Source organism: Bacillus rossius, assembly GCF_032445375.1.
Source record: "Bacillus rossius redtenbacheri isolate Brsri chromosome 4 unlocalized genomic scaffold, Brsri_v3 Brsri_v3_scf4_2, whole genome shotgun sequence".
Taxonomy (NCBI): Eukaryota; Metazoa; Arthropoda; class Insecta; order Phasmatodea; family Bacillidae; genus Bacillus; species Bacillus rossius.
This window is the reverse complement of record NW_026962011.1, coordinates 33,956,624-33,975,786: the sequence shown is the minus strand read 5'-3', so window position 1 is coordinate 33,975,786 and position 19,163 is coordinate 33,956,624. Positions and strand designations below refer to the sequence as shown.

Below are 19,163 nucleotides of genomic sequence, written 5' to 3'. Positions count from 1 at the left end.
CGCAGTGAGGCAAAACGCTGTCAGGCAAAACGCCGTCAGGCAAAACGCCGTCAGGCAAAACGCCGTTAGGCAAAACGTCGTTAGGCAAACCGCTGATAGGCAAAACGCCGTTAGGTTAGGTAAGGTTAGGTTAGCTTAGGTTAGGTTAGGTTAGGTTTGCTTATGTTAGGTTAGGTTAGCTTAGGTTAGGTTAGCTTAGGTTAGGCTAGGTTAGGTTAGGATGGCAAAACACTGCTAGGCAAAACGCCATTAGCAAAATGCAGTTAGGCAATTCACCATTAGGCAAAATGAGGTTTTGTCATCATAGTAACATTTTAGGCAAAATGCCGTTAGGCAAAATGCCATTAGGCAAAACACCGTTAGGCAAATAACCGTTAGGCAAATCGCCATTAGGCAAATCACCGTCAGGCAGAACTCCGTTAGGGAAAACACAGTCAGGCAGAACTCCGTTAGGGAAAACACCGTTGGGCAAATCACCGTTAGGCAAATCGCCGTTAGGCAAATCGCCGTCAGGCAGAACTCCGTTAGGGAAAACACAGTCAGGCAGAACTCCGTTAGGGAAAACACCGTTAGGCAAATCGCCGTTAGGCAAATCGCCGTTAGGCGAAATGACTTTAGGCAAATCGCTGTAACAAATTCATGTTTAGGCAAACCGCCGTTAGGCAAATCGCCTGTTACTCCATTAGCAAAGGTCCTCCCTCCCTCCCTCTCCCATAACCCAACTCTCATCATCCTTTCTGGGTAGGTACCCAAGATGTTCTTGGAAGAGGTGCCTTATTCCTTGGTCAATGAGAAAGCATGTCAGGTTATGGTGCTTCATACTCCTCTCTTTAGGAGGCGTGAATGTTATTGGCTGGATGGGTGGGGTTATGTAAGCGCAAATTGGTAGTAAAACTTATGTGTAACACAGGAAGAAAAGTTTGGAAATAGAGGAATTGTGAGCAGAGATGGCAAGAAGGGTGGAAAGGAAAAATTTATTTACTGTCTCTCCCTTGAAAATAAATAAGTCACCAAAATTTAGGGGAAAAAAAAGGAAATAAAAACACACTATTTATATAAAACTACTTATTTTAATATTTCTTTTCATTCAAGACACAATAACACTATATCCACACAGTCCGTGACCACTTGGTTTTAAACATTTCAAACGGAGAATCTAAGCCAAATACTTGTTGATGTGTAAACATCTAGGCTCTCGGTATACTGCCTTTGGTAGGAGTCATTTTGTGAAAACGGGACGGAAGACGTAGAAGGGAAATGTGTCACAATTAGGGTGAACTCATGTGTAGCAACATAAACCCTTATATAGTCACTTTCGTCAACATTAGGGGCATACCAGATGTATTGGTGTGCAAAATGAGACTTTATGACAGTAAAACTATATTTGGTAAACTGAAATTATCATATTATTCCAAAATTTTAAAATATGTAAGATATCAGGCATTACAATGATTATACTACGTATTCTCCTTCCAATTTACAAGAGGCTTATTAGCACAGCAGTAGAGAGCGTGCTTGATAACTGCTAGGGGCATCAATCAAATCTGGTCACTTGTGTATTTGTACTTTTTGAATAGCATTATAATATAATAATATTGAATCAGCTAAATAAGGTTATGTTTTGCTTGTAGGAAGTATTTGCAGACTGATTTCAGTCGTTTAAGCAAAAACAAATATACAAACATATACTTAGTGTTATAGTATGAGTTAAAAATATTTCAGGTTAATTTTTTAGTAATGCCATGGAAGTTTAACTTATAACGTGCGCGGAAAATTTATATTATTAACTGTTAAGTGATTTTAACAAGATGGGTAGTATTTTAATAAAAAAATTTGTCGAAAATCAGGTCCTAACCGGGATTTTGTTAGAGCAGTTTCTAATAGTTAAAAATTCTCTGTTGTTTCGTGCTGCTCTGCTGTCTGCATTTGATGGTGACAAGCAACGTTTACAATTCAGGTAGCGAATTCTATTGGCGGGCGCAGAAACTGTGTGTGTTATTATTTAATCCAGAAATGTTGGTATTTGAAAAGAGACTATTTTATTTTTCACTTTAGTTAGCACACTCAGCATTATATAAAAGTTATTCTACATTAAATTTAGTATCCTAGTATTATAAGTTTATTTGCAACATGGACATGACCACAAATGTGTTTGATCGTTATTGAGGTTAGATTTTTAAAAATCACTGGCGAGTAAAGAAAGAAAGACTAGCTTATATTTTCCCCTCTACTGTTTTACACTATGACATTCTATATACTTTCGTTTTCGAAAGATAACATTTTTGCATCAAACAATATCCTGATACTAATAATTTTTATAAATGATGCTAGAAAAAAAAAAACGTAGAGGATAGTTCAGATTTTCCTTCTGGTAAAATTTTCTGCGACGTCATAGACATTACTTAGTACAGGTAACATACTTCCGTATATATTTTAAGAGTATCTGAAAGAATGTGTGCTTGTGAGTATCTCCATCGCGCGAGAAACGAAACGCTGTCGCTGTTTGTGGGTCGTGGCAGGATAGTGGTGTACCTGGTGCTGTTGCCGATGTTGTCGCGGCTGGGCAGCGGGCTGAGCTGGCAGAACGCCATCGTGGCCATGTGGGGCGGGCTGCACGGCATCCTCAGCATGTTGCTGGCGCTCATGGCCGCCCGCACCAGCCACTTCGTGCACATCGGGCCCCAGGTGAGCGTCCGCGCACCGGCCTTGCTCGGCTGTTGCAATGTCCTTCTGGGAGCGACGGGACTCTTGCAGGACTTTGAAAAGGGATTTCCTTATGCAGATATTGTCCGTGGAATCAGTTCCTTTTGCAACTACGTTTAAGTGCCCCAGACTACCCTGGAACACGTACAGTGTGCAGAGCTTCGTGAAAACCGCGATTCGAGAACTACTCAAGATATCAGAGTGGGCTCTGTTTACAAAAAAAATACACATTTAAGAATTTGCTGACGGCTAATGAATAGTTTTTTTGCGGATTAAGATATCAAACAGTATTTTAAAGAGTTGAAATGGCTAAAAGGCATGCTTTCAGAGTAATTTTTAGGCATTAAACAACCGGTTCAGATATTTAAAAGCACTTAAGAGCCTTGCATTAAGCCTTTATCTTTATTTCTACGCCGTATAATGTTACGATCACCGCTGAAATAAGACCGGGCCAGTTCAAAGGCGATATCAGCTGAGCTGTCGCGCATATCATCCCGCCTCACTGACACAAATACACCCCTTACCAGACGGGCACCTTAAGCCTAGCGAATTGAACATAATGTTCGTCCTTTTCACGTAATTTTAATAAAACTGTTTAGCAACATAATTCACTCCTTGAAATTCCAAATACATTTTTGGGATGTTCCTGTGACAGTTTTTGCAAGAGAGAGGAAGGATATATATATACACATATATATACATATACATATATATACTGAGGGCGTACGGTGTTATGGAGAAATTATCGGTACTAAATAGTGGGCGCCACCACGTGAGTGGGCACGTGGACCCGGCGAGAGACTCTAACTCAGGGCGTTACGTGGCCCGTGTGCGGCGAGATATTTGGCCCTCTAGATATTAAATGCGCCGCTCTCGACCCTACCTAAGCCCGCTCTTAGCGTCGGGCACGCTTCTAAGACGCAGTGGGTTCTCAGGGCGTCCCACACGCCGCTGACCAGGTTGGGGTCCCACGTGGTCCCCCGAACACAAAGACACGTAACACAGTTAATTAGTTTATTGTACTCACGATTTATTTCCGTACACGTTCCTTCAATGGTACAACTAAGAAAACGCCCGAGGCACGAATCGGCTTAGAGGAGGCTGACCACGCACGTGGTCGCCGCAAGGCAGCGACACGACCGCCCTCGGCTGGCAGGAGAGAACGACTGGGGTGAGATCATGGTTTGCAGGTGGCAACATGGCGCCCTTCGCGCCGAACACAATTACAGTTACAACATTCTGCGATTCCGTGCCCCGGCGAAAGTTAAGTAAATAATAGATTACATTAATAATTATATAAAAATTACTGGCAATTTAAAATACATTAATGTTTACGTAGTTATTAAGAATTATTCTAAAACATTTCTACCCTCGTCCAAGTCCGTGCCTATTCGGGTCCGCCCGGGCAACGTCTATAGTTTTATAATTAATTGTAATATTTAAACTGGAGAAACACATGATTACACTGCAACAAGACACTGGGGCAAGAGAATAAAAGAAAAAGGTTTACAATATTAATTAGCATACTTAGGGGTGCGGCGCACTGCAGCTAGGCGCCCTCTTGCCGGGCTGGAAACACACGCACACACCCACGTACGAGCGGGAGGTTTGAACTGAAACGGTGGTTGGGCGGTGTCATATCGGGCTCAAAGGGGCCGCAGGCCCGGACGACGTCAATACATATGTATACATATATACATATATATACATATATACACATATATATACACACACACGTGTATATATATATGAGCAAAATAACTCACTGACTCATCACCAATTCTATTGAACTATAAGAACTACAAATTGAAATTTGGTATGCTTTTAACAATAGATATATTCTAAAAGTCTCAAAACTCTGAACACGTAAACATCATTACTGGACAGGGTATAAAACTTGCAAGTTAAATGACTGTTTGAACATGGGTTACATGAGTACGCACATTCAAGACACAAATCAAATAGTGCGTACACTCAATACTTCCCAAGACCACGAGTAGATATAACATTAACAATACTTAACATATGTTACAAGAAAAATGGGAAAATTATACACAATAACATTTAAGATATGAAGGCTATGCAATGCCTAACAAACTTGAACTTTAACAAGGAATATATATTGAGCCACACAAACGGATACACGACAGAAGACTCTGCCCAGGGAAAAAAAATATCGGCTTGGAAAGATCAAGGTAAAAGGGCATTACTTAATCACCACAAGGTATCGTTGGGTTGCGTGCCTCAAGGAGGCTGGCCAAAACATTAAGAATGTTCATGCACAAGAAACCAAACCTTCAATTTCATTTCGTGCTGTCTTGGCGCTGTGTGGAGATTAATTATTTCAAATCTTAACAGAGATAAGAAAGTGTAAAAAAATACATTAAAATCCATACAAAATTTTGGGGGTGGCAGGTGGAAACAAACAATTTTGGACACATGCAAAAACTGTTATAAGGCAAATCTTCATCAAAGGCCTGGCCACCTCATACCACCTTAAGCACAAGTTACTCAACAGAATATGCCACGACTCACCTCACGCCAGCAGCCACCGCACTGAAGATTGTATCACTCAACTAAAAATAGCACAATAACGAGGCCGAAGCCAATGACTTGAGCTTATTTAAGCAGAACGAAATGCGCAACGCGCATGCGTACAAAAAAAAGCTAGGAGAGGACACAAGTGAAGGATGTAGATTATGGGTAGCAGGCGGAGGAGGGGTGGTAGAAGGGGAAATACATGGAGAACTTGGATGCGCCAAGGAGAATCTTGCCAAATTGATTTCTTACGCGACTACCAATCTTAGAACTACATAATTCAAATTTAGCAGATATGTTCATTATGATATAGGTAATTATTTACATATAGAATTGATTTTATGGAAATCATTTTTAGAGGGGGGGGGGGGGGGGGGTAAGTAAATTTGGTGGGTGACCCACTCTTTCAGGATATATAACACCTACATATTTGAAATTTGGCAGGGATTTTTTTTTTGCTCCATGAACTAATTTTACAGAAATCTACTCTCCCTTGAATCATCAACTAAGCATAACACCTTAGCCATAGTAACCCAGTTGAAAACAGTTCTAAACAAAAACCAAAGATTTTTTTTCCCCATAAAAAAAGTTTTAAACCTATGTGTATTGTAATATTGTTTTGTGTTTTCTAGTTCCCATACAAATGTTTTATATTGAATTTTTTGGGTACCTTGCAGTTCACGATACTCATGACTATGATCGTGATCCTGACATACCTGATCAACGGCTCCAGCATCACCGTGGTGTTGAGCAAGCTGGGACTGCTGACTATCTCCTCCAGCAGGAAGGCCAACATGAGGAAGGCTCTCGCAAGCTTGTACGACATTCGCGAGAGGTGCGTGCACTTAGCAGTTAAATTATGAAGTTTTTATTAAGGTCTATGCTACACGATTAGCTTATATTTGCTATGTATCTTCCTGCAGTGTCTCGACATCAGAAGGACGAATGTCCAAGTAGGTCATCAACTTGGGTGCCATTTGGGTCAAGTTCTCTGTAAAACAATTTTACCTACATTGTTCATGATATGTGTGTATGTCATATTGTATCTACCACTGGTAAAATATAGATGACTCCATTCACTTAAACTTATCTTAGGTAGGCTGCAATAAATACATGTCTATCTATTGTACCGAATCAGTGCTACTTTAGGCACAAATTTTTTTTATTTTCTTAGTTTTACAAAATTTTAAATTTTTTTTATAACTTTAATTTTCCTCTTTCGCACGCTGCTTTCGCCCCACCCAAACTTGTTCGGTCGAGTGTACGGGCAGGTTAGCTTGTTGAGCAGTATAGTGCTCTCACCGCTGTTTCCCACCAAATTTGCTGGGTCTAGCCGACTACAGGGCTATCATCAGCAACGGTATCCACTGGCCGTTGCGTTTCGTCACGAGTTTAGCGCTACGCGTGACGAAAGTAGCCGCCCTAAGCTTCCCATGGTCGCCTCCACCCCTTCTTGGAGGTGTGCTGAAGTTTGCGGTCTCTAACACGTTTTGGTGTCCTTTTTTCAAGCTCCGCCGCACGTCCCAACGTCTGGACAGCGAACTCTCCCAGGGCAGGTCATTCACCAGGTGTTCCCCCCCTCCCCCCCCTCCCCCCCCCCTTGCAAAATGACGGCCACCAAGTGCCGCAATGGTCTCTGCGAGACTCCGATCCGCATGCCCACACCATCTATCGGCGAAAGGACGAACCAGCTGAGAGCAAGAGCGCACTACTGACCATCCTATCCCCACCAGGAGAAACAGTCGACCTCACACTCAGTCGATAGGTCGCAGGAGCCCTTTTTTTTCTTTCGGAGCCCTTCGGAGCACTTCGGGTTTCCCGATCCCCTCCTCCAGAGGAACAGATGACCGGGCTTAATTTTAAGTTAGCGTCCCGGCGCCATTTCAGGGATTTTTAGGGCAGCTCTCGTCCAGCGCGCATCTTCGCAACAGGTCACAGTAACGACCAGCAGCTATCGTGATCCGCTTTCAGCAATAATGTAGTTGCTTTCTGAGCCAGGCCATGTCACCAGGATTTTTTTAGTTTTTCTTCGTAGCTGCCCAAATAGTTAAGCTTAACTTTAGTTTTTTTTTGTTTTCGGCATAATTATTTCTTCTATGGCTACCACGAGCTCCCGCGCCGCGCGTCCCCGGATCACCCCCAGGGACAGCCACTATCTACTTCACCCTGCCAGCTAAGGCAGGGTTCCAGAATCCCAGAGGGTTCCAGAATCTAAGAGTACTCAAGAATTCCAGAGTGCTTCAAGGACCCCAGACCAGTTCAAGATGGCGGCCCAGTTCCGGCGCCACATTTTGCACCTCAAAATGTAACTCGTGAGCCTCTATAATGGAGTCTCCCTCCATCTTTCGGCACCCCTCAAAAAGAAGTGAAGAACAGCTTTATAACTCCGCCAGTTTTAGGACGTTTTCCTTATTATTATAAAATATTGTATTTTAAACACACATATTTGTTTTATGAGCCTGCGAGCTCAATGTTCCTAAACAGTTGAACTTAGTATAGCATGAAATGGTGTTCCCCCCCCCCAGCCCCCCTTTTTTCTATTTTATTCGTTAGTGTACTCAATGTAATGTATCAAAAATAAGAATCTAACATTGTTACCTGTTTTGTTTGTAATGGCTGTAATCACGTAAGATATTTTCAAATGTAAGAAACCGGCAATGAAAAAGATACTAAACTACTAATCAACAGTAAAAGCCTCTAATGAAACCAAATCATACGATTGTTTTCATTTGCTGCTACTTGAAACCACAATCCACGTAACCTTTCCTACTGTCAGGGAGGTTAATTTTAAATTGTGTTTTGTAAGTGGGCTGTGCCCCTCTGGCAAGTCCTTTTAGATAATTAGCCTGACGCTTCCACCGGACATTTATTATTAATAATTATGGTTTTATCCTGAGCACAGCACCACGATTACACTATTCTTTACTGAAATCAATGTAACCTCCTTGTCATATAAGTCATCTAAAAGAAAGGAAATATTAATTTTAACTTTTTAAGGTTTTTTAATTCATCAATAAATGAATTAGGCATAAATATTATCAAAAGAAGGAAAATGAGCTGTTTATAAGCAAATTTAAGTTTACACGATTTGTCCAATATTGTGCAATCTCGCACACAGATAAAGAACTTATGTACGCAATAAACTAAACTAAAAATATAAATATTAAAATAAGAAACTTATTTATCTTTTAGGTTGTTATGGTTTTAAATTTTTACTAATTATTTTTATTTATAAAGCAAGATGCATCAAGTTTATGTTGTTTCTGCTGTTAAGGCACTTCAGTATTTTGAAGCTGGCGAAGTACTTCCCTATGGTCAACTGGAAGGTTGTAGATGAAGCAACAACTATCAACAACCCCTACAATAAGGGCAAAGACAAAACAGTGAGTTGGCCAACTGAAAAATAGCTGTGTTTAATTTTAGATTTGGTGCAGTGATTTCTGCTCCTTCATTCTTTCAAACCTTGTGTGCTGTTGCCAATTTCATGGAAAAACCCTTGGCTTGAGAACACTACACAAATGCAATATATTAAAATATTATTTATCATGTGAATAAAAGTTATCAGCCTATGGTTATGCAAATAAAGGGTAAAAAAAGTAGACAAAACACCTTAATAATAGGCATGAAAAAATTTTTATTTTCTGCTTTAGTTCGTTAATTCAACCACTACGAATGTTTGCAAATTTTAGTTTAATGTCAAAATATTTCTAATAAATTTTGTTAAAGTTTATGTATAAAAGTATTTCTTGGCAGATGTGTATTTCTCTCAATGATCACTTTGTACATATAACATGAATTTTGCATATTGATTCAACTCACAAATTTGGTACATATTATTTGGTCAAGAACATGTTTGTTTATCAGGACAAAAAATTTATAACATGTTGAGGTTTAAATAAAGTACATATATTGAATAATACACTTGAGTGAAATAAGTTCCTTGATTTAAGTTTTATACTAGCAAAATTAGGTAAATATGTATTGTACGGATTAGCGCCAAAAAAAATCGTACAAATATGAAATAACTTTCATTATATGCTATCTTACGTCCTCTTTTCAGAACCGCCTGCGGAGATAAAAAATTCCAATTACTTTTGGAGATATCAAATTTTTTAATATTAATTTTTTGGCGATTTTTTTAAAAAAAATTTTTAAAAATCCGAAAATACCTTTATTCTGTGCTCTTTAACTTCTTCTTTTCATTAAACCCGGCGGAGATCAGAAATTCCAAATACTTTAGGAGATATGGAATTTTTTAATTTTCATGTTGTGCACTGATGCGGCGTTGAGCGGGAAGCCTACGATTCACACATTTTTCTGGACATACCCGAATACTCAAGTTGGCAAGCCTTCTTTTCTTAAAATTAGCAAGAAGTCATTAAAAATACTTTAAAACATTGTAGATGGTTGGTTATATTAGGTAAGTATGCTACATTAAAAAACTGTAAAATCATTTTATGGTTGCTTAGCAAATAACATTTTAATATGTAGCTATCCAGCGCTAGGAAACCGTTTACATGATTTCACAGTATTTTTAATGTAGCTATCCTAACCAAATCAACCATCCACAATGTTTTGAAGTATTTATAATGTAGCTAACATAACCTAATTGACCATTAGTTTTCATGAGTTGCATATTTATTTACAATAAACAAAAAAAAAAAAAAACCGAAGATGCACGATCGTCTGTTGAAAGAAGGCTTGCCAACGTGAGTATTCGGGTATGTCTAGAAGGATGAGTGAATCGTAGGCTTCCCGCGTTCACCATTGTTGCTTGTTTACAAGTATTATTATTTATTTTTTTCGCGACGTAGTTGAACGACTACATCACGTAAAAAGAAAATTACGTGAGTTCCTACTGTTCATCCTTTTTCCCGGTTTGTTAGGTCAGGTCAGCTACATTATAAATACTTTAAAACTAAACAACCATTAAAATTAATTTTTATTATTTTTAATGTCCGTTCAGTTTCAAAGTATTTATACTGTAGCTGACCTGACCTAATCTACCTTTGTCCCGTTTTGTTAGGTCAGGTCAGTTACATTATAAATACTTAAAACTATACAAGTAAAATTAATTGATATTATTTTTAATTTCCGTTTATTTTGAAGTATTTATAATGTAACTAACCTTACCTAATGGAAAATTTCTGTTATTTAGGCATTCATGCACACACGGCAAAATATAAAATGGCGTCTGTTGAATGATTACATAGGGCTTGTATTGCAAAATAAGAACGGCGATATCTCCAAAAGTAATTGGAATTTTTAATCTCCGCAGGCGGTTTTGAAAAGAGGACGTAAAAGAGCATATAATGAAAGTTATTTTATATTTGTACGATTTTTTTTGGCGCTAATCCGTACAATACATATTTACCCAAAATTATATTTGTATTAACTTTACAGTTTCATATACACCTATAGCAAAGTTGTGCATTTTATAAGATACAAATAAAATTCCTCAGTTACAATAGCATCAATTGGAATTGAATAAATACACCAAAATTTTGTAGCAGTTATATCCTCTGCCTATAACACAGGTGACATAAATGCATAATAAACGAGATAATACTGGTACTTTTATGTCATATCACATGCTCCTCCGATTACTAGGCCAGGTTGGGTCGGGACTGAGGTAAAGATTGAATTAATGCCTGAGACGACACAATCAAGGATTCCTCTCAGGTGGTCATGTTCTTGCTGGCGTGGTCCGTCATCCTCCGCAGACGTCTGCTAATGGCACGGCCGGTAGTTCAGATACTAACGCAAACACACCTCTACCAGCACTTGTGACCCTCCAACTCCTGGCATGCTGCAGCACAGGCCTGTTTTGGACCGTGAGGCATCAGACTGCAGGATAAAGGGGTGGCCACTGGCATCTGGGTACGTTACTGGTCAGGGTTCATGAAAGGGCATTATGGCCACACACACAATGGTACACTTCTGCCTCGTATCGAGTGGGAGAAGACTCCCGGTCAAAAGGAGTGGCCTCTGGCATCTGGGGACGTTACTGGTCAGGGTTCATGAAAGGGCATTACGGCCACACACACAATGGTACACTTCTGCCTCGTACCGAGTGGGAGAAGACTCCCGGTCAAATGGAGTGGCCTCTGACATCTGGGGACGTTACTGGTCAGGGTTGATGAAAGGGCATTACGGCCACACACACAATGGTACACTTCTGCCTCGTACCGAGTGGGAGAAGACTCCCGGTTAAAAGGAGTGGCCTCTGGCATCTGGGTACGTTACTGGTCAGGGTTCATGAAAGGGCATTACGGCCACACACACAATGGTACACTTCTGCCTCGTACCGAGTGGGAGAAGACTCCCGGTCAAAAGGAGTGGCCTCTGGCATCTGGGGACGTTACTGGTCAGGGTTCATGAAAGGGCATTACGGCCACACACACAATGGTACACTTCTGCCTCGTACCGAGTGGGAGAAGACTCCCGGTCAAAAGGAGTGGCCTCTGGCATCTGGGGACGTTACTGGTCAGGGTTCATGAAAGGGAATTACGGCCACACACACAATGGTACACTTCTGCCTCGTACCGAGTGGGAGAAGACTCCCGGTCAAAAGGAGTGGCCTCTGGCATCTGGGGACGTTACTGGTCAGGGTTGATGAAAGGGCATTACGGCCACACACACAATGGTACACTTCTGCCTCGTACCGAGTGGGAGAAGACTCCCGGTCAAAAGGAGTGGCCTCTGGCATCTGGGGACGTTACTGGTCAGGGTTGATGAAAGGGCATTACGGCCACACACACAATGGTACACTTCTGCCTCGTACCGAGTGGGAGAAGACTCCCGGTCAAAGGGGGTGGCTGCAGACATCTGGGGCCTGTATTGTCATGGTTCAGAAGATGGCAGTATGGCCACAAACATAACATACATGCAAACAACCATCAAATCTATAGTAAAATTCCACATTAAAATTCCACTCCAAATACCAAAATAAAAGTACAAATCGATCGAAAATTGGCGAGCATTTCCAATGTCTAATGCAGGTGATGATATATCAAGACAAAATAGTCATCTGATAAGCTAATATTTCAACCTTGTAGAAATAGAAACACATTTACAGAAAAACCAAAGAAGGTGTCTGAAGACCAATGAAGACATCTAACGCTCTGCTAAACCTTATATTGAACCGTCCATACTGTGGCCATGGTATCCTCCGAGGAAAATTACATAATGGTATACCTTCTTACGGCCCTGTTTTAATGACAAGTAGAAGTGTAATCTATGTTACGTTCCCAATATTACGAGTCCATAACAACAAGTTGACATAGTTATGATGCTTTAAGCTATAATATTTGTAGTCGACCGGTAGGCATTTGATAGCTTGTAGGAAAAAAATGTAACTCTAGTACAGAAAGTCCATATAAGAATATCCCAGTTTCAATGGTGCATATTATAACAGTTTAATTTAGACTACGTATTTACAACAAATAATTCATTAAATTGAAGGTAAACTAACATAGTTTGTCTTACAAATGTTCAATATGTGCATCTTTATTTATACGGCACACATCCAAACTGAAGTCCAATTATTCCCACACATTGGTTAACATGTCCGGAATAATGGAAACAATAGCCTCTTCAATTCTGTATTTCAATTCTGGCTAAGCATTAGGTAGCGGTGGAACGTAGACATAATCTTTATAAAGCCCCAAAGGAAGGAAAAATCGCACTGCTTTATGTCATGTGAACGTGGAGGCCAATGGAAAAGAGCTCTGTCATCTCGACCATTACAACCAATCCAACGGTCTGGAACTTTGACGTTCAACCACTCTCGTACAAAGAGATGCCAATGGGGAGGGCTGAAATTACACATTTACTCTTAGCAAATTGCAGAACACAAAACTTCACCATTTCGCGTAGGTGGTGCTGCAAGCGAGAAAACAAAAAAAGCAGTATCGCACATTCACTTATCTAATACTGTTTGAGTTACTTTTCAATTGTGATCTTGAACCAAAGCTCTACAACACTTACATTTGATACTATTAAAATTTATAATTGTGAATTTCTTTAATGGACATACTATAGTTTCAGTGATTTGGCCACAAACAAGCACTAAAATTATTTTAACTTGGCATTTTATTTACAAGTCAAATTAAACTTCGTTTTGTTGATCTGCGTGTTGAAAGGACGACGACTTTGAGCTGGGGAACGATTTTGAAGGACCTCACATGTCAGTTTGCCCGAGCTGCAAGAAGGTGCACTACGGTATTCCCAACGAAAACGAGCTGAAGGAAATGCGCAGAATTGCGCAGCTGAAAATGTTGCATGCAAGAAAGGTAAGATGGAAGAGGTCTTGCGTAAAAGGAATGACACAGAGTTGTACATTCCATGGTTATGCATGTAAATTTTTAAGACCACGAGACATTCAGGATTTTTTTTGGTCTTCAATAAAATGTTTAGAATAAATTTTGATGTTGGTCATGAAATATGATACGTCAATGTGAGCATAATGCCCTATGTTTACCGTATTTACCCATGTACCACCCGCCCCCATGTATGACCCGCACCCCTAATTTTCAACACACTCTCCAGGAAAAAAATTTTTTTTCACTATAATGTCATTTACATGTGCCAGCATAAATAGGGAAAAAGAGTCTGTCATTGTAACAACAAAGTAAACACAGAATTTTATTATACTGGCTTGATGCTGCTCGGCACGGTCCGGCGCTGCCTGGAATGCTAGGTCGGCACGGTCCGGCGCGGCACGGCACGGCACGGTTCGGTGCCGCCTTGGCACATCCACATCCCAGCGGGCGACGCAAGCTGTACACGCGGCCCACGACGTAGTTAACAATATTGCTTGTTTGCTATTCACCCGCGCTACAATATTATGATAGTAACGGGTTGGATATTTATATTTTCATTGTAATAAATGCTTCCAGCATTCTGTAATGTACGATAAATCCATTTTTTTCAGTCTTAATTTTTGTCCAAAACCTCAAATTCCGTGTATGACCCGCACCCCGATTTTTGAATGTTGTTTTCCGGAAAAAATGTGCGGGTGGTACATGGGTAAATACGGTATATTAGGTCATTAAAGATGGCCTATGTGACAACCGTTATATTTTAATAGGGACTAGCCCAGCTAATGTAAATATTAGAGTTATGATGGTAGAGAATGAGAATAAGTTAGCCATGCAGAACTTGAGTTGGATCCCTAATGTACCCAATGTTGACCTACGGGAACTAAATAATTTTTTTTTTTTATCGGTTGAGAAAGTAAAAGATTTGTAAATTTTCAAAACGAGCTTCACTTGATAAAATATTTGTCTAGTAAATGTTCAGGATTGGCGCTTCCGTGGTTTTTGGAAGCATCAGATGTGTCAGTGAAATGTTCCAGGAGATCTGTCTCCACTTACATGATCCATCTCCGTTTCACCTTATCACAACCCTGCATATCTCAAGGGAACATCCGGCATCTGCTCGATCACGGCCAAGTGCTGTGTCTATGCTCCCTAGGCACTGTACTGATATGCCCCTCGTGCCCTTAAATTATATTATTTTAATTTAATAAAAAAAAGGCCTAGGAAACAGCTGAGCAAAATTATAAAGAAAAATACAAGTATTACCAGAGGGGGCACGAGGTGGTGAACAAGACAATTTTATACTCCCTGCACACAAGCAACTTGGGAGCTAGAGGATCGTTTAAATAGATATAGGTAAATGATAAATAAATAAACACTACATAAGTGGATTGGTCTATAAGTTTCCTGTTTTATTTAAAAAGGCAAAATAAATCTGTTTTCCCTTTGTTTTGGTTTCACAATGAAATGGTATTAATAAGTTACAAAAAGGAGGGCCGGCCCGATATTATTAACACTTGTTATGCTATACTTTTAACAACCAAAAAATGACATTTTATAGCAGGTTAGGTTCGTCCACTCATTACTGTAACGATTTCACATCTTCTTATTTGTTAAGTTCTCTACGGCACTGTTCGCTGGTATTAATTAAGGTAAGTTCTTTCGTTGGTTGTAGGGAGAAGTTATATGTAAATATCACCCGGGGCTTCAAAGTTGGACATCTTGCCGGGAGGAAATCTCTTCTTAAAGAGACTTGAAGCTGGAGGTCCTGGCCAAAATGATGGGTGCAATTTCGGTGCCTAAATGTTGGACCCTGTCTGAAACACAAGCCAAATTCTAATGAATCAGACCTGCTTCCAGACAGTCAAACAAAGTCGGCGCGAAAAGGCCAACTAACGGGAATTCGGGGAGGAAAAAGAGACAGAAGTACTCACCAAACAGGGTGTAGCTCCTGGACACAGGAAATGCCTCACGCAGACATCCGAAAGGCGCGGACCGAGAGTTGCGCAGATGACGTGGCAGAAATCATCATTTAGAAAGATAAAAAAAAATTAACAAACTTTAAACTAAAACATGACTTGTTTTCTAATTACTACAACTGACTGGCTACTACTGAATTTTGAAGCTGCGATCACATCCCTTAACACAGCTGACTACATTCCTTATTTGAAAGAGTTCGTCGTTGCCGCGAAATAGCCTCTTGACAGAGGAGATGCCGAGATGACGCGGTAAGTAGCTAAGTCTAAGTGCCGCGATGGCGGACAAAGCTCCTAATTAAAACGGGCGCTTGGCCCTAGGGAAAAGAGGGGGAAGGTTCGGCTCTGGACCGAACACTTCCGGAGGTGACCGAGGTGGTCGTAACCACGACTTCAGTTGTTTGCGCCGAAGGGCGAACACTGCGCTCTCTACCGGTGGGCACAGAAAGCTACATAGGATCGACTTTTACAGGACGCGAGGAGGAAGCATAGGGCCTTATGGCGCAGCCGGTGCTGCTCTCTGGCGGACTAAAGAGGACAGAAGGGGGAGGTTAGCAAGGTCGCCAACAGGTGTCGCGGGCGTCAGCTCCACTCGCTGGCGACAAGAGCAGATGTTACTGTTTCTGCCGCTAGATGTCGTGGGTGGTCCATCTTTGCACATTTTTTTTTTTCGATGGCAAATCGTCCTTGAAGTCGGGCACTGCCTGGCGGGGTTCACGTCAGGTCAATGATCCAGGGAAAAATTCTCAGAACCAGGTTGGTAGACTGGGAGGGGGAGAGTGGACAAAAAACGCAACGGGGCTGGGAACGAGCCTCCACGGGATACTCGTTCGTGCTGAGACTTGCTAGTCTCAGCGGGTCTCTAAGAAATAGAGCTTGCAGGCCAAAAGCTGCTCTATTTAATTTCATTCACGTAGGGAATTAATATTACAGGCCGGGGATGTGACTGTAAGCAGGAGAAATGTCAAAACGGGCTTCCAACGACGTCTTAGACTTGCAGAAGATCAGATAGGTCCCTGAGAAAAGGTTCTTCGGTCCACTGGCGCAAAGTTTAACTAAGTAGCGTACACCAGACTAACAAAGAAATAATCACCCTTTTGTAACTAAATTATATAGAAAATAAAAATTTCCAAAAATAATTTAAGATTATAATAACAATTAAAAAAAACGTGCCGAAATACCTAATTTCCGGCACAGTACTGGCGGCAGCTACAGGTCCCATGTCTGTGCTCCCTAGGCAATGTACTGGCGGCAGCTACAGCGAGGGATGATCTCAAAGAATGGCGCCTTGTTCCTTGTGCACTGTGTCGAGAATGCCCTGGTGAGGGAGAAGATGAACATAGACATGAACGAGATCAAGGCCCTCTGGACGGAAAAGTACTTTTACAAGTTCTACAAGTACTGCTTCAAAATGGTTGCCACCGACCGAGGCACCATGGTGGCAGACGTGACTCGCAGGTGAGGTTGGCCGCTGAAACCACAGTGGCACTGATGGACGTAAATCTCGGGGGCTTGCCTCCCCCCACCCCCCTCTTGGAATTAAAAAAAAATACCTTGCTGTAGGGGCTTGCTTGGGCTTACAAAATCGTAACTGTGAAACGGGAATGATAAAAGTAATTTGGTGGTCCCCACCCTCACCCGGGAAACAATAGATTTTCTCTCTGGTGATCCTGATTTTTGATGAATAAGGAGGGGAGTTATTTACCCAATATTACGGCATGCGGGGTATAGCTTCCGCATACCATTTTTAACGTGCCTGAAAATCATAAAAACTAGCTTTGGATACTTTGTAAATTCATTGCTTGTGAATTTTTGTAACAATTTTGACACTAGCAGTCATCTGCATGAAATAAAAAGCTAATGGAATGAAAATCTGAAACATATTATTAAATGTTATATTAAAAAAAGTAAATATTTGTAATGGCCTGCTTTCAGTAAATCAAAATGATCATCAAAATATAAATTATATTAAAGACAAAAAAAAATTTAGATCCTTTCTAAGAGGCCTGCCTACCCCTGGTGCAAAGAAGAGAACAGACCTTTTAAAGTTTGCTCATTTTTAAACAATTTTAGAGGTTTTTTTAGTTGGTCCGGGTGCTGGCTTATAGTTGCAGTTAAATTGCAGCTTGGTTAAGGGATAAGTCACACTGTGATACATTTTGGCAGATTGAGAAACGTCGTTAATGTTATACTTAAGTGATGATTCCATTTTTAACAAAATACTGTAAGATTTATCCACCTTTCGTATGCTCATAAATGCTTTAATTCACATCATACATCAAGTTATGGCATTAATATATCATTACATTTTTACATAATTACTTAATACATGGACGACATCTGTCGGTGCCCCCCCTGGTCACTCGGACTTGTTGCCTGCTGCCGGCCATGTGGCCGTGTTCCCGGGAGTGCGGTGCGAGTGCAACGAACGCGTCCCGGGGGCAGCCGGGTGCAGTGGAGTGCACCGAGTGAAATGGTGGCCATAGTGTGACGTGCCATGTTCATCTGCAGGCAGTAGTTACAAGACTTTAATTTATTCTTGTTGATCAGTGATTGTTGATTGAAATTTAATAATGCTCTGTAGTTTTTAAGAAAACCGGAAATTATCCAGTGCGCGGTTAGGCCCCGACACCCGGCCCTATTCGGTCCCGTGTGCTGCGTGCTTCGCACGGGAGGCAGGGGGCGCGCCGGTCGCCTGAACCGCTCAGGGGCCAGCGCGTGCCGCTGGGTCCCCACGCTCTGTTCTGGTCGCAGTAGTGCAAGTACTTTACAATCCTGTTGCATCGGCCCCAACCACAGCGTAGTTCCTGCCAAATTCACCACTTGGCTTAATTACATTATTCGCCAGTGCACGTTCGTGAGTTTCCGCTCATTTCTTCAGTACTTGAAGGCCTATCCTCGGCGGTAGGTCGCGCTCGTGAACGTTATTCCTTCGTCGCCCACACCGGGCTGTCTACGGACACACGCCTAACTGAACTTTCTTACGTAATCGTTAATTCCCGCCGCGAGACTTTGCCGTAGGCCGCGTCTGCGCGCGTGAGGAACGTGCCCGTGAGAGCCTTCGCCCTCGCGTTTAAGAGCAGACATTAGTCCCGTGTTGCACCGCACATGTAGCAGTCGTGCACGTGACTTGGACCTGTGTTTTTTGTGTCGATTGTCCGTGTTGCGTGTCGTGTATTCCTCTTGTGTTGACGTGTGCCGCATACCGAACACTTAAGTGTTTCCTCATCAGTAGAGACCTGCAAAATTCACGGATTCATTCGGTGATAGGCTAGAATTCAAACACATATACCTCTTAGATAATTTTGCTATTGGCTTACTGTTCATCTGGACGAACCTCAACCAGTTATAAACCCTCAACCAAAGAACGATCGAATCACAGACAAACCAGCTGAGACGACTTACAAGTCGACAGCCAATGAACTTGCGTTATTTGCCCGAGTGTACAGGGGTATGTGCAGTCTATGCTGAAGGCCATCGAAACCGCGAATTTGGCATGTCTCTACTCATCAGTAACTGCGCTTGGCAACCCGCGGACTTTCTCTCCACTGTGCAGTCAAACCCGCGTACTACCAGCGGTCGTAACTGGGACGCTCTTGTTCGACCAGCGCCTAGAGCCGTGCTC

At 41.5% G+C, this 19,163-nt stretch overlaps 1 protein-coding gene across 6 annotated transcripts in view; it reads left to right on the top strand.

Annotated features, from left to right (window-relative positions):
* Positions 1 to 19,163, top strand: part of LOC134542258 (sodium/hydrogen exchanger 10-like) — a 75,220-nt gene that overhangs the window by 29,562 nt on the left and 26,495 nt on the right. For 5 of the 6 annotated variants that reach the window (XM_063386371.1, XM_063386373.1, XM_063386370.1 and 2 more), the window contains 5 exons: positions 2,520 to 2,685; positions 5,919 to 6,076; positions 8,516 to 8,624; positions 13,386 to 13,535; positions 16,776 to 16,996. In XM_063386371.1, the coding sequence (XP_063242441.1) occupies positions 2,520 to 2,685; positions 5,919 to 6,076; positions 8,516 to 8,624; positions 13,386 to 13,535; positions 16,776 to 16,996 (804 nt within the window). The remainder of the gene's footprint in view (positions 1 to 2,519; positions 2,686 to 5,918; positions 6,077 to 8,515; positions 8,625 to 13,385; positions 13,536 to 16,775; positions 16,997 to 19,163) is intronic. The other variant, XM_063386372.1, reaches the window with a different exon arrangement.